The sequence below is a fragment of the Panthera tigris genome, chromosome A1 (genome assembly GCF_018350195.1).
Source record: "Panthera tigris isolate Pti1 chromosome A1, P.tigris_Pti1_mat1.1, whole genome shotgun sequence".
Classification (NCBI taxonomy): Eukaryota; Metazoa; Chordata; class Mammalia; order Carnivora; family Felidae; genus Panthera; species Panthera tigris.
The window spans coordinates 21235735-21250366 of NC_056660.1; the positions used below are offsets into that span (position 1 = coordinate 21235735).

At 36.9% G+C, this 14632-nt stretch overlaps 2 protein-coding genes across 4 annotated transcripts in view; both read right to left on the bottom strand.

The window, feature by feature from the left end:
• Positions 1 to 2630: 2630 nt before the first annotated feature.
• KCNRG (potassium channel regulator) lies at positions 2631 to 8504 on the bottom strand. Its single transcript, XM_007097710.3, has 2 exons — positions 7565 to 8504; positions 2631 to 3380 (listed from the first exon to the last, which is right to left on the bottom strand). The coding sequence occupies exons 1-2, from the start codon at positions 8143 to 8145 to the stop codon at positions 3140 to 3142; spliced, it is 822 nt and encodes a 273-aa protein (XP_007097772.2). The 5' UTR covers positions 8146 to 8504; the 3' UTR covers positions 2631 to 3139.
• Positions 8505 to 10345: 1841 nt separating this feature from the next.
• The window catches only part of TRIM13 (tripartite motif containing 13), a 40225-nt gene continuing 35938 nt past the window's right edge, over positions 10346 to 14632 (bottom strand). For all 3 annotated transcript variants that reach the window (XM_007097709.3, XM_042964748.1, XM_042964686.1), the window contains one exon: positions 10346 to 11590. In XM_007097709.3, the coding sequence (XP_007097771.1) occupies positions 10361 to 11584 (1224 nt within the window). In that variant the 5' untranslated portion in view covers positions 11585 to 11590 and the 3' untranslated portion in view covers positions 10346 to 10360. The remainder of the gene's footprint in view (positions 11591 to 14632) is intronic.

Consider the following 14632-nt stretch of genomic DNA (forward strand, 5'->3'; position numbering starts at 1 on the left):
GATTCATCTTTGTATATATGAGATGGATTGATAGGTGTATATGATTTAATAGAACAAGGTTTTCAGCATGGTTGGCCAAGACCAGCTTCTGCCATTATTTTCTTATAATTTAAAATGGCCTGGGTGGCTCAGTTGGTTGAGCAGCTGACTTTGGCTCAGGTCATGATCTCAACGGTGTGTGAGCTCAAGCCCTGCATCAGGCTCTCTGCTGTCAACGCAGAGCGTGCTTTAGATCCTCTGTCCCCTTCTCTCTCTGCCCCTCCCCCACTCGTGCTCTCTCAAAATAAATAAACATTAAAAAATTTTTTAAATAAAACTGACAAATCCATTCAGTCCAGAAGAGTTAAGTGGTGTACCCATATGAAAATGTTAAAGCTTTTTTTTTTCTAAAGCAGGCAAGAGTTTTTAATTTGCATTGCATCTAATATATCCCTGTTTTCTTCAAACTACAGTTGCCTTGTCCCCCTTTCTGAAACAAGACTCAATGTTTTGCATGTCTTGACAACTTGATAGAGTTGTCCCACTCTATTTTAGAGTGAATACGAGAGGCTTACTGAGATGATCTTGACAGATGCATCTCCAGATGAGATAATCTCTAAAGTATTTACTCAAATAAGAAACTCCATCTACTCTGAAACTATACTTTCCTTAATAATATATATTTTTTTAATTGTGGTAATCTTTCTCCTTCCACAAACCTCTGCATTGTGAACTAATAACTTTTGAGAAACTATTTAATAAAAAGCTTGTCTTTCTAATTAAACCATTTGTCAATATTATGAATTGTTTTTGTAAAAAGTTTTAGGAGGGAAGGCATTATGTGTTCTCTGCAGTATCTCCAATGTCTAAAATAGTATTTGGCACACAGTAGATGTCACTAAAGATTTATTGAATGAATGAATGAAGGAACGAATGTCATATATATCTCCATAGGTAATATGTTTCTATTAGCACATTTTATTTCTCAACTCAAAGTAGTTTCCTGCAAATATGAATGACTAAGAACATATTAAACAGTAGTTTTAACATTTCCTGTCTTACTATTTGCCAACCTGTTACAATATTTTTTGTTTTAATGTTTTTAACCAGTTATCAGTTTTTAATAATCTTATCAACAAAGCAGTGTTGAACAGTGTTGCATATATAACCATGTCAACTATATCCAACAAGTTAAATCACATAAATGTCAAAAACTTAGCAGAATAGGAATATTGTGTCCTAGAATATGATACTAGCAAGGGAAGCAAACACATCATCCCGAAAATTAAGTTGACATGCTAAAACAACTAAATTGGCTTTTCTGCAGAAAAGAGGAGATAACTGCCACCAAAAACAAAACACTTATTCATAGGGCTTTTTCTCTTATTTGGGTCATTACTTTCAAATACTAACCTTGACATTACTAATCTTGAAGTGTTTTGCACTTCTACATTATACATAACCTTTGAAGTACTGTTAGAAAATTTTAAAAATATGTATTTCTTCCCTACAACCTAGTCCACAAATTTGTAATTACTAGAAGTTTCTGGATGCCAACTCTTTACTAAGTGGAGGGCCTTCACAGGAAAGGTGGTAAAGTAACATTTGTATCAGTATAAGATAATAAGCCATACTTTGCCATAATAGTCCCCCTAACACTCATCTAACACCCATAACACCCATATCTTTGTTGAAAATTCCATGCATGTATAAGAAAATGAGTATGTTTCCACAACTGGTTATATATATATATATATTTATATATATATATATAAAGTATTTTCACACTTTATATGTTGTTCTACACCTTGCTTTTTTTCCACTTAGAAATATTTGACATTCTTTCCCTAGTTTATAAACTCTTGCCCCATCCTTAAGGACTACATAGTATTTCACTGTATGAACCATAATTTACCCATCCCCTGTTGATCAGCTTTGAGTTTATTTCTCAGCTTTTGCTGTTACCATGATGTCCTTTCTCCCTTGAATTTGAGCTGAGAATAAGGATTTTTGTCTTACTCATTTTTTAATCTTAATAACTTAGTATGGTGTCTAACAAATGTTTAATATATGTTTTTGAATGAATTAATTGTACTTTTTAAAATGATACTTAACTGCTTCCAGGCAGGTTTTAACCCTACTGTGTGCTTGATACTCTTTGATGTAATGTTTCCTCTTCTGGATGTTTATCCTAGTGTGCAAAATGACACATATAAATGAGGAATTCCTACAAAAGGAATCACCAAACCAAAGTATATGTGTATTTTAAATGTTAGTAGAGGTTTTCAGAAGCTTTTCACCAAATGTAGGTGTTAATTAATAGCAAAGTTATTATTCCTCTCACCATATGTTTGTCATTGCTTTACACATAGTAGTGTTAAAATTGTTGAGTGATTGAGCTCACATTCAAGTGGAAAAAAAATTGGGTTTTATGATGGCATATAAGTCTATACAGAGGAAAAGACTGATCAATATGCCTGGGAAAGGAGGGGAACAAGGCCACAGAGAAGAGGTACAATTGAAAGTGGGCCACCAATCATCTTCTCCTGCCTCCTCCCTCCCTTCTTCCTCCTCCCCCTCCTCCTCCTCCTCCTTCTTCTTCTTCTTCTTCTTCTTCTTCTTCTTCTTCTTCTTCTTCTTCTTCTTCATCATCACCATCACCATCACCATCACCAACAGTGACTTGGTGCCTACCAGGTACCAGGAGATGTGTTGAATACGTTATTTCCTTTTATTTTCACATATCCTACAAGGGAGATATATTATCCCCATGTGATAAAGAAGTTGAGGCACAGACAACTTAAATAACTTGCCCAAGTTGTATAGCTAGTAATTGATTGAGTTGGGATTAGAAATCAAGCATTCTGATTCCAGAATGCACTCTTGAAAGCTGTGTAAGTGTTCATGAAGAAAAGAAAGGGAAAGAGACATTGAAGGTAGAAGAAACATGTGCCAAAGGACCAAGTGCATGTTGTTACTTAGAGAGCAAGCAGTTAGTATGGCCTAAACACGATTGAGGTATGGTTGCCAGAGAAGGCATGCTAGGAGACAAGGCCACAAGTTAAGCGGAGTACATATTTGCTAACATATATGCCATAAATACAGAATTTCCAAACAAGAAAATGGCAATTCTCTTCACTCTAAAAGAGAATAGAGAATCTCACTTTTTTTTCTGAGATTGCTCTGATATGATGGTAGTCTCTGGTTTCAGTGTTTTGTTCATGGTGAAAGCTTCAGGCCTTTTTATCCTTTCAAAGCTATAGCATTCAGTTTTGCCTTCAGAAGATAATGTTCTAGCACTGACTAGATGGAAGCCTTCCATTAATAAAGTGTCGATTAGTAAGCCGAGGACGTTAGTTCCATTGGCCAATTTTCGATCATCAGGTTTTATAGAAACATACCTAGGACACACAACAAATGTTTGGTTATAAAGGATCCATTTAATAACTAGCAAAACTAAACACATAAATTTGTCTTATAATCTCAGACAAAGGCATCATACCATTTCGATCAGAATTTTTTTTGAGATTTCATTTATAAATCCAAATCAATAGCTTTTTGTCAGGGTACTGAAAATAGAGACTTTCCTGTGATCTCCACAGTCATTTTAATTCTACATTTAGGAATATAACCAACATTGATGAATTTTCATTGAGAAATTATTTTCTGGAGCAAGCAATTTGATCAAAAAAATTAGCTTAATTTTTTATATATGTAATTTAACTATTTCCAGTTTTTTTTCAAATTACTAAATATTGTTTTAATCGGCTTAACTAAATTAATTGATTCAATCATTAAAAAAAAATTTTTTTAGAGGAGCCCGGGTGACTCAGTTGGTTAAGCGTCTGTGACTTCAGCTCTGGTCATGATCTCAGTTGTGAGTTTGGGCCCCACGTCGGGCTTCGTGCTGACAGCTCAGAGCCTGAAACCTGCTTCAGATTCTGTGTCTCTTCTCTTTCTCTCTACATCTTCCCCGCTCACATTCTGTCTCTCTCAAACATTAAAAAAAATTTTTTTTAATTTTTTTTTTATTTAAGAGATTGAGGGGGCAGTGAGAGAGGGAGAGAGAGAGAGTCTTAAGCAGTCTCCATGTTCAGCACAGAGGCCGCCATGAGGCTTGATCCCGCAATCCTGGGATCACGACCCTAGCCAAAAACAACAGTCAGATGCTCAAGTGACTAAGCCACCCAGGTGCCCCTAATTCAATCATTTTAATGAACATTTTATGCATTTACAGCTTTCCTCCTAAATCTAATTCTACCCATTATTAGCACTGACATTACAAATGTTTTCTTTTGTGACTTATTTCTGTCAAAAGTATTTTCTGAGGTACAATTTTGCATATAAAAAATGTCAATATTTAATCATCAATTTTTACTCAGTAACTATCCATTATTAAAGAGCAAAGCACAGGATCAAAAGGCTATATACAATCTGGAATCAAAATGACAAAACTCTATTTCCTGGGATACTTGATAGAACCAATACACATAGTTCAAGAGAAATATACCTCAATTTTTCAGACTGGCTATAAATTGGCTTTAATAATGTCAACATAACATGTCCACATAGATACAGCTATATTACTCCTTTATCTACTATCAAGGATATTTTTATGTCTTTGAGTCCTCTCACCATTTGTTTATGAGATGTGAAGAAAAGCCTAACTTAAATTACTTCCACACATTAGTGGAAGTTTCTCTGTCATTTTATGGCATAAAAAGAGCCTTTAGGACATCCTTAGCCTCCTTTAATTATGATTAAAATTGAGTGGTTACTGTAGCTCACACTTAGAAATCAATTCTAGGCAAAGAAAATAATAAAATGTAAGATTTATAAAAGCACAAAATACAGACCAAAAAATGTTTATTATGTTTGATATACCAGATTTTTAACATCGGGAAATCATTCCATCTACTCCAAAGACCCAGATTTTGATTATGTAGCCTAGAAACATTTGTCAAAGAGAAGAAAAGTTACAGCACATCTCAAAAAATTAAGACACAAATAGTATATAGTAAGTGATAACAAACACTTGGAAGAAATCACTGAGCCACAGTACTTGATTCCCTACGAGGTCAAATTAAGAAATGAAAGATTATAAAGCAGAAGAAAAGGATAGAAGAACCCACTGAGAAATAGAAAATCAAAACTTATTTTAAAAACTTAAAAGGCAGCTATATTTTCCCATTTGATCCAGTTTAAAAAGGAAAGGTCAGATAGAATAAAGGCTACCAAAGAGACTCTAGAATCCTGTGACCATAACTTGAGCTTAATAATGTGGTATCATATGAATGGCCTTCTGCAAGATGCAAGCCAAGTATTTCTCATACTATGAACTTGAGAGATAATAACTGAGCAATCTGCTAGGTTAATAAGATCGCAGAGTAGTAAATCATAGTAGTGGAACATCCTAAACAGCCGCATGGTACAGCAGACTCTTAGGAGCCGTCCAGGCTTACTCCTCCACTTTCCACCTCCAAAAAACATCTGAATGAACAGCTCAGAACAGGAAGTGAACAAGAAATAAAAATGATTGCTAGCCAGGCAGTTTTATACCTAAGGTGGGCCTTTCAGGGCCAGAGTTTTCATCCAATCCCCTGAAATCCCAATAATGCCCCCTTACTAGGTTACCCATCCCTACTTTGAAACTGGCATGACAGAAAAAAAATCACAAACACTTACTGGGTGGAAAAAAATTCTGAACTTCAGGCAACTGAACAAAAATACCGTTTGGTGATGAAAATTTTAATTATTAAAATAGCTTCTGGTTTTGGAATTCTCTATTTGGGAAGTTTAAATATAATGCCATTCTTATATTAAGATGAAAAATTTTTGTACCGTTTCTGAACACAAACAACAAAGGTAAAGTCACTTGGCACTGTACATACAAGAATATTCCAACTTTAGTTTTTAATCTTGTTTTAATTTTAAAATGCATAGGTTTTAAAGTGTTCAGTTTACTTTGCATATTTCTTCTTAAAATTACACCATTTTACCTTAGGTTTCTAACATTTTTTTAATTTATTTTTTTATTTTTAAAAAAAATTTTTTAAGGTTTATTTATTCTTGAGTGCAAGCAGGGGAGAGGCAGAGAGAGGAGACACAGAATCCCGAGAAGGCTCCAGGCACCAAGCTGTCAGCACAGAGCCCGATGTAGGGCTTGAACTCACAAACTGTGAGATCATGACTTGAGCCGAAGTCAGACGCTCAACCAGCTGAGCCACCCAGGCGCCCCTGTTATTTTTTAAAAGGGATCCTCAAAGATCTTAATCATTGGGGTGCCTGGGTGGCTCGGTTGAGCGTCCGACTCTCTGCCCTTCCCCCGCTCTCTCTCTCTCTCTCAAAAACAAATAAACATTAAAAAAGATTTTTTTTAAGTTGTTAATTATTAGATCAAATTTAGAAAACAAAAAGCTGGTAGTTTTCCCTTCTATCCATGTTGGTGCTCCACCAGTGAAAAGAGAGTTGGACACAGAGACACCTTAAAATGCTTCGAGCTAAAGATAGGGTCTTATGTTCTCCTCATAATCAGCCTATTAATCTAATTGGCCCTCTTTTCCCAAAACGACATTTCAGTCTTTCTAGGAGGGCAGGAAATTATTAAGTGTAAAAAGTTAAGAGTTGTCGTATTGCCCAGTGTTCTCCAATTAGTAAGTAGGACCACGGGGTGTACTGTGGGAGAGGCAAACATTGATAGTTCCCAATGGCTACTGCTGAAGAAAATATCCCAAATTATGTCTACCTTTTCTCCCCACAAAAAAAAAAAAACTTAGTTATCAGTAAAGAACATATACAGACTACTTTTTTTCCTCCTGAAAATTAAAGCCAGCTTTCACAGTTAGTAAAATAATGGTGGGACAGCATTAAGACATTTTTAAGGAGAAAAAAAATGTGTCCCTGACAGCAGAGTGGAAATCAGCCTTAGTGCCCAGCCAAGAACAACAAGGAGAGAAAGTGAATAATTGACTCAGAAGCAACTATCCTTAACATACTGACAGCCTATCCCAATATTTTGAGTTGTCTAAGAGTGCCAAAGATGTAATAGGATACCAAATTTGCTCTGGGATATATCTGCCTTAATGGTGTTTAAAAATAAAGTGGGGTGGAGGAAAATCAGTAGTCAGATCATAAGGACTGAAAGAACAAATATACATAGACGGTAAGGAAATCAGGAGAAACTGAAACTTTACCATATGCCAGCCACTAAAAGAATCTCTTGGGGGGAAAAAAAGCCTTCTGGGGGGAAAAAAAGCCTTCTCGGTCCTAAGTCAAATTAATGATCATTAGCAATGGAACATAATGTATAAAATTATTTCCTCTTAGAACTTAAATGACCATAGTCCCAGTTTTCCCTGGACAGTCTTGGTTTATTCCTTTTGTCCCACATTGTAACAATGCCTCCTTTCACTCTGAAAAGTAGCCCAGTTTGGACAATTATCTGATCACTCTACCCACCTCTACCAGTTACCCCAAAACATTTGAGTAATCATTTTTTCTAAGAAAAGTTTCAGGCGTGAGAAACTTTCAGTTTGAGGGGGAAAGGAACTAGTATAGAAGAGAGATGCTTCAAAATACAAAATACCTGACTCCAGTTTGGTTATCAGTAGTGCTGTCAGAGCCACACTGGAAAACCAGGTCATGGTAAGAAGGTCTTTGTGGAGGCAGTGGAAGTAAAGTCATCTGAGGAGGGAAAGAGTTACTACTCCAGGTCATTGCTGAAGGTTGCTCTATAAACACTGTAATCCTCCCAGTTAGCATCTCAATTGTTTTGCTGCAAGAGCCAAATACCCTGAAAAAAGCTTGAGTGTTTCGGCTTAGGAAATGCACCTCCAAAAAAGCAGGTCTTGGCTGTAGCAAGTGTTCTTGGTTTAAGAGATCAATCAGAGGATCCAGTTCATAGAAAAGAGCCTCTCTCTGAAGCCTATGGTAGTCTGAAAAGTCAGTGGGTAATAAAAGCTGGTGAGTTCTCAAAAAATCTAAGATGAAACTAAATAAAACACCATCTCTGTCCACAAAAATCTGGCCACCAACCATCTTGAATTCTTGGTCTCTGCCATCTATCATTCTTGTCAACCGAGAGGCAGGAAACTGCTTTATGGTAGAAAATCTTGTTGTGAATATCTTCCCTCCCACATTCAAAGTGACTAGTTCCTGACTACTCATTCTTTTCTTGCTTCAAACTAGAGGCTACAAACCATCAGCCACAGACTTAGAAACTTGTAAATCAACTTCTAACCATAAGTGTTGCTAGTTATATATGATCAAGAAATGGAGGGGAGGGGAAAATAACAAAAAAACAGAGACCTAGATTCCCAGGTAACTACTGTAAAGCAAATATTGTATCCATAGCTGTGTTTGCAAATTTGAGTTGCTTGGGAACTTGCAGTATACAAAATGAAAAAGCAGCAGTTGAGGTACTGAATTGTTTAAGAAAAACTGCCTTGGGGAGCGTGGTTGGCTCAGTCAGTTAAGTGTCCAACTTTGGCTCAGGTCACAATCTCACAGTTCATGAGTTCAAACCCCACATCAGGCTCTGTGCTGACAGCTTGGAGCCTGGAGCCTGCTTTGGATTCTGTGTCTCCTTCTCTCTCTGCCCCTCCCCCCACTTGCACTCTGTCTCTCTCTCTCAAAAATAAACATTAAAAAAAATTTTTTTAAACTGCCAATATTTCCAAGGTTAGATGTCAAATGGATCCTGTTCCTGTATTGCATAAAAAATTCTCCATGAAAACCTGTTGTAAATCTCTATTTAAACACACACACACACACACACACACACACACACACACACACACACACATACACATACATACATACACACATATATACATATATACACTGGGAGCAGAAAAGCAACCCCTGCCGGGTTCCCCAGACCACTTATCTATGATGAGTCCTCATAGCAGAGGTAAGATTTACAGTGAAACATTTTTATAATTTATGAACCCTTTAGCAATTTTGGCTAAATCATGAATTGTCAGTTATGGTTGAGGCAGCCATTACCTCAACCAGCAGCTTAATTTGACTCTTTTTCTCATAGCTGGATTCTTCTGTACTTTCAAGTTAGTTGGCCCTTTTTTTTTTTTTTCTTGTCCCCACTTGTGTTACCTTCTCTCAACCAAATTAAAAGACAGGGTAGGGGTGCCTCGGTGGCTCGGTCAGTTAGGCATCCAACTCTTTATTTCGGTTCAGGTCATGATCTCATGGTTCATAGGATGGAACCTCATGTTGGGCTGACAACACAGAGCCTGCTTGGGATTCCCTCTCCCCCTCTCTCTCTACCCCTCCCCTGCATGCACACTCTTTCTCTCTCAAAAAATAAACTTAAAAAAATAAAAGGGTAAAGACACTCTGCTTTCCAAAGAATGTTGTTTCATGACAGAAATAAGATAGACTCGAGAGCAGTCCTAAGTTGAGTTCTAAGATGAGCAGTTCTTGTCTTCATCTGAATTGTAAGCAAGAGGAGAAAATTAAGTATTTTTATTCTGTGGGAGATAGGGCATCTTTATCTCATGTAAGCAGATAGGGCAAAATTAGTGTTTAGCTGATTACTTTGCACTTTATAATAGCTGACAGACTCCTCCATCTATTGGCAAATTAATCTTACTACTCTTCAAAAAGATACTAAGCAAGTGGATTGGTTTAGTTGTCCTGTTGCCATGATACTTGGGAACAACAACACAACACTTGGCTGCCAGTAAAAAGGCTTTCCCATTTCCTGTTCTTGCCATGTGTTAGACTTTTTTTTGTACCTACCACAGCCACCTAACACTTCTGTAGTTTATCACCAAAGGAATTTTACAAAACCTAAGGAGAACAAGGCAAGCTGAAATCATCACCCTCCTAAAAACGTAAACTGATCCCAAGAAAATGCCACCTTTTGTTTACCTGAGATTTACATTTTAGCAAAAAACTAAAATTTAGAAATCCAAATCTAGAAAAATTTGGAAATCCAATCCACTCATATCTTTTCCTTTTTTAAAAGAATGTTCAGTCTCAAAAAGAGTTGCTTTACACGAGTAGTCTTTATTACATGCTTAAATGAACAATCACTGTTATACTACCTCATTAATACAACATTAGATCATGCGCTTTCACCTCCCCTTTTTCCACAGCATAAACACAACTGATAATGGAGGTAGGAGGTGTATTTCAAAAGCACTCTTTAAAAAGGAAGGAGGGTTCAGGACTGTACTATTAAATTTCACATTTACCTTTATGCTAACTCATTTGAACAACATATATAGGACATTATTTTTGAAAGGAATACTTTGGGCAGGGAAATACTTCATTGAAATCTTGACCAAGTCTGAACTATCACTCAGCTCTTTAACAAATTTCTAACAAAAGACAGAGAACTAAATACTTGCAACAGATTTTATAATAGTTTATATTTGCACACAAATTCTGCCACATTGTTCAGCACCACCAAAGTAAAATTCTTAAATCTTTCACTGAAAATGAAAAATCCATCTGTCACCTGTTCCCAATAAAACACTGATTGTTCTACAAAATCAGCTGATTTAGCCAGATAGGAATTGAAGTTGGAGAGGTAGTCTTTCCAAGTTGTGAATTCATCAAATAAAGACCCTTCTAGGAATATGGTGGGACCAAAGAAAATGAGAAGGCTGAGCAGAATGACTACCACAAATAACTGAGAAAAGCTCCAGGGAATCTTACTAACGAACGTGCCAGCATCTTGAGGCAAAGAAAGTTTATCCACATCTACTAGTTTTATGTCTTCCCACTGACTGGTATCAAAGTTCTTCATTAAAGGGCTTGTGGGCAAATTCGAGGGAGGTAAAGGAGTTTCCTTGATTACTTTTATTTTCTCCCTGAACTCCTGCATCTGTTGCAGAAATATGATGGGTTCTGACACGTCTTTGAAAGCCTCAGCAATGTTAAAGGCCATTCGTTGTTCCTGCAAGATGGTGTTGAGTTTGTTGATCTCTGGGTCATAGGCTTGCATAACTGCCAGTTTCATGGTCTCAAAGTCAGACAGGATTTCATTCTTCTTTTGATCTAATGTATGTTGTAACTTCTCAAAAAACTCCTTCACTTTATCTGAATCTTTAGTCAGTAACTGTAGAGATTTCCTTTTGCTAGTTTCCAAGGTATCCAAGCGAGAAAGAGCATCTCCCCGCCGCCAGGTCTCGAAGCTCTGGAAGAGGGACTCAAAGGCATCTCTTTCCTGAGCATAGGCATCTTCAATAGAACAGAAGACATGCTTGGTGTGGTCACCACGAGTAGCACAGATCCCGCAAATCAGTTGCATATCAGTCAGGCAGAAAATGTTGAGGGGTTGCCCCAAGTGTCCTTTGCACACAGGCATTTTGGGAGAGATCTTGATCTTGTTATACTTTTCCACAATACCCTTCAGGGAGTAATTGACCTGCAGGCTATTAACTCCAGTAGCTGAAGTTTCCTTACGGCATGTAGGGCACTTGAATGGAGATGATCTCCACAACGAATTCCGCACGGTCCCCTCTAAGATCCCTTCTAAGCATTTTTTGCAAAAGTTATGCGAGCAAGGCAAAACTCGAGGATCATCAAACAGACTGCAACAAATTGGGCACGTGAGATCTTCTTCAAGCAGCTCCATCACATCCTACCATAAAGAAAGAAACATTTTACTCCAGTAATCCCCTCCATTCAGACTATCTACTAATCAGAAATTATCTTTACAGGTATTAAAAATGATCTCTCACTGAAATAACCAGGCAAACAAAGGAAATAAGTGAGAAATTTGGGAAGGGAATGCACACCAAAGCATATTTAATCTGCTGGGACTAGAACACACTCCTTATTAGCAGGGCTCCCTGTACACAAGGCCTTTGTGTGGACTTTCCAACAACAGTCTTTGGCTGAGATAGGGTTAGGTCTAGGACAACTGCAAGTTGAGCCAGCAGGACCCAACTGATTGTTTTAAAACAGAGAGCTGACTACTAGCTGTCAGAAACAAAGCTACTCAGTGTCTGAATAGAATGAGCTCTTTAGTCTGGGCCCACAATTATAAAATGGTATGCTATTCAAAAGAAAGAAGCACAGAAATACAAATTCAAGCATGCACTCTCGTGCAGGCTTTTATTAAAAACTAGCATATTTTTCTATTTCAAATGCAAGATTACAATTATTAAAATCCTAAGTAAAAGCATAAGACAAGAGTTGCAATTAATTCTTCAGAAAATTAAATGAGTTTTTTTTTTTGAACCACCAGAACCATCTAGAGCATCAATTCTCAAAATGCAGACAGAAATCTGATGTCCCTAAGACTCCTTCAAGTCATTCAAGAAGGTCAATACTTTATTCACAATAATATTGAGAACATATTTGCTTTGGGCACCATGTTGACAAATGCACCGTAAAAGCAATGGTGAGGAGACACTGCTAAAGCCTCAGCAGGAATCAAACAAGGAAAAGGTACAAGTTACTAAATCCTTCATTACCACACACCCACAGTCTAAGTGGGGGTAGCCAATTTCATTTAAGAATGTTCTTTATGAAGCAGCAACAATTATTCATTTTATTAAATCTTGATCCTTGTGTATGTGCTTCTTTAATATTTTGGGTGACAAAATAGGAAGTAAAGAATTTCTGCTGCATCCAACAGATACTGTCTGGAGAAAAAGCAGTTAGTTACATGATTGAGTCACAATCTGAACCAGCTGCTTTTTTTGTGGAACACCATTTTTACTTGAAAGAATGAATGGCAAACTGGCTATTTAGACTTAGGTAAAAGCAGACATTTTCTTGAAAATGAACAAAATAAGCCCTTCAAGAAAAATAAATGATAGTATTTCTTGCCAATGATAAAAATTAAGTTTTTGAGTGAAAATTAGAATTTTGGAAAACATTTTTGCCACTTAAGAGCTTGACAGCTTCCCATTAATTAAAGACTTTGTAATGAAATGGTGATTTTAATGAATGTTGGCTTTTATCTTTTTTAGTGGGGAGATTATTGTATAATGAAATATGTTATTTGGAGATCTGCATAATACAATAAACTAATTTGTTCAAATGACTAATGCATGTTATAAATCGTGCTTGGATAAAAGATCAAAAGACCAATACGTTGAAAAATATGATTTCAGATTCCATATTGCAACATTTAAGAAACTACCAGTTGTTGAGCTTTAGCAAAGTATCAAAGAAGATCCATAATTATCAGAAAAGGCTATTAAAATATTCTTCCCTTCACCAACTACGTATCTGTGCAAGGTCAGATTATGATCTTTGTATATTTCAAAAAAAAAAGAAAAAACCCATAACTTATTCTAACAGGTGTAATGAAGGGACAGATACAAGACTTTATTTGTAATCTATTAAACAGCAGTTCATTCAAGGGATCTATAAATATGTAGGGGCACCTGGGTGGCTCAGTCGGTTGAGTGTCGGATTCGGCTCAGGTCATGATCTCACAGTTTGAGCCCGTGTCGGGATCTGTGCTGAGAGCTCAGAGCCTGGAGCCTGTTTCAGATTCTGCGTCTCCCTCTCTCTCTGCCCCTCCCCAGCTCATGTTCTCTCTCTTTCAAAAATAAATAAACACTAAAAACAATTTTTTTAATTAAAAAAAGATCTATAAATATGTAAAGCAATGCCAATTTTCTTACAACTTATTTAGAAAATGTTATTTTTCACAAATTATGTTAACATATAACAGGTTTATGATTGTTATTTTAAATGAGTATCTTAAAATTTTTGTTTTAATTTCCAATACAATAAATGGCTATATAAAGTACATATGTAAACAAAAGCTCCTGGGATCCTCAGTTTTTAAGACTGTAAAGTGGGGTCCTGAAAATAAAAAATTTCGAGATCCCTGGTCTAGAGAATACCATTTCTCAGTTCAAGTTTTATTATTTTAAAATGGACATCTTAAAACTTCTATCCCTAAAGTTTTAAAACCAAATACAGTGCTAAATATGTCCTCGTTCAGCTTACTGAGGAACACATATATATGTCAGATTACCACCAAACTAATAAACAGAATAGGGCCTAATAATAATCCTTATAATAAATAATTAAATAATTTTTAACAGTAATTTTAAGAGTCACAATCAGAGGGGCGCCTGGGTGATTCAGTCGGTTAAGCGTCTGACTCATGGTTTTGGTGTGGTTCTGTAGTTCAAGCCCCGCATCAGGCTCCATGCTGACCATAAAGAGCCTACTTGGGATTCTCTCTCTCTGTCTCTCTCTCTCTGCCCCTCTCGTGAGCTCTCACACTCTCTCTCAAAACAAATAAACTTTATAAAAAAGGGGGGGTGGGGCAGGGAGCCTTGGTGGCTCAGTAGGTTGAGCATCAGACTTCACCTCAGGTCATGATCTCACAGCTTGTGGGTTCGAGCCCTGTGTCGGGCTCTGTGTGGACAGCTCGGGCCTGGAGCCTGCTTGGGATTCTGTGTCTCCCTATGTCTCTGCCCCTCCCCCACTTGTTCTCTCTCTCTCTCTCTCTCAAAAGTAAATAAACATTAAAAAAAGTTTAATATAAAAAAAGTCACAATTGGTGCTATAATATAGAAGATAAATAATATTTTTTTAATATTTGGGGGGCAAGGAGAGCACAGACAGAGGGAGCCAGAGGATCTGAAGCAGGCTCTGCACTGACAGGCTGAGAGCAGTGAGCCAGGTATGGGGCTTGAACTCATGAACC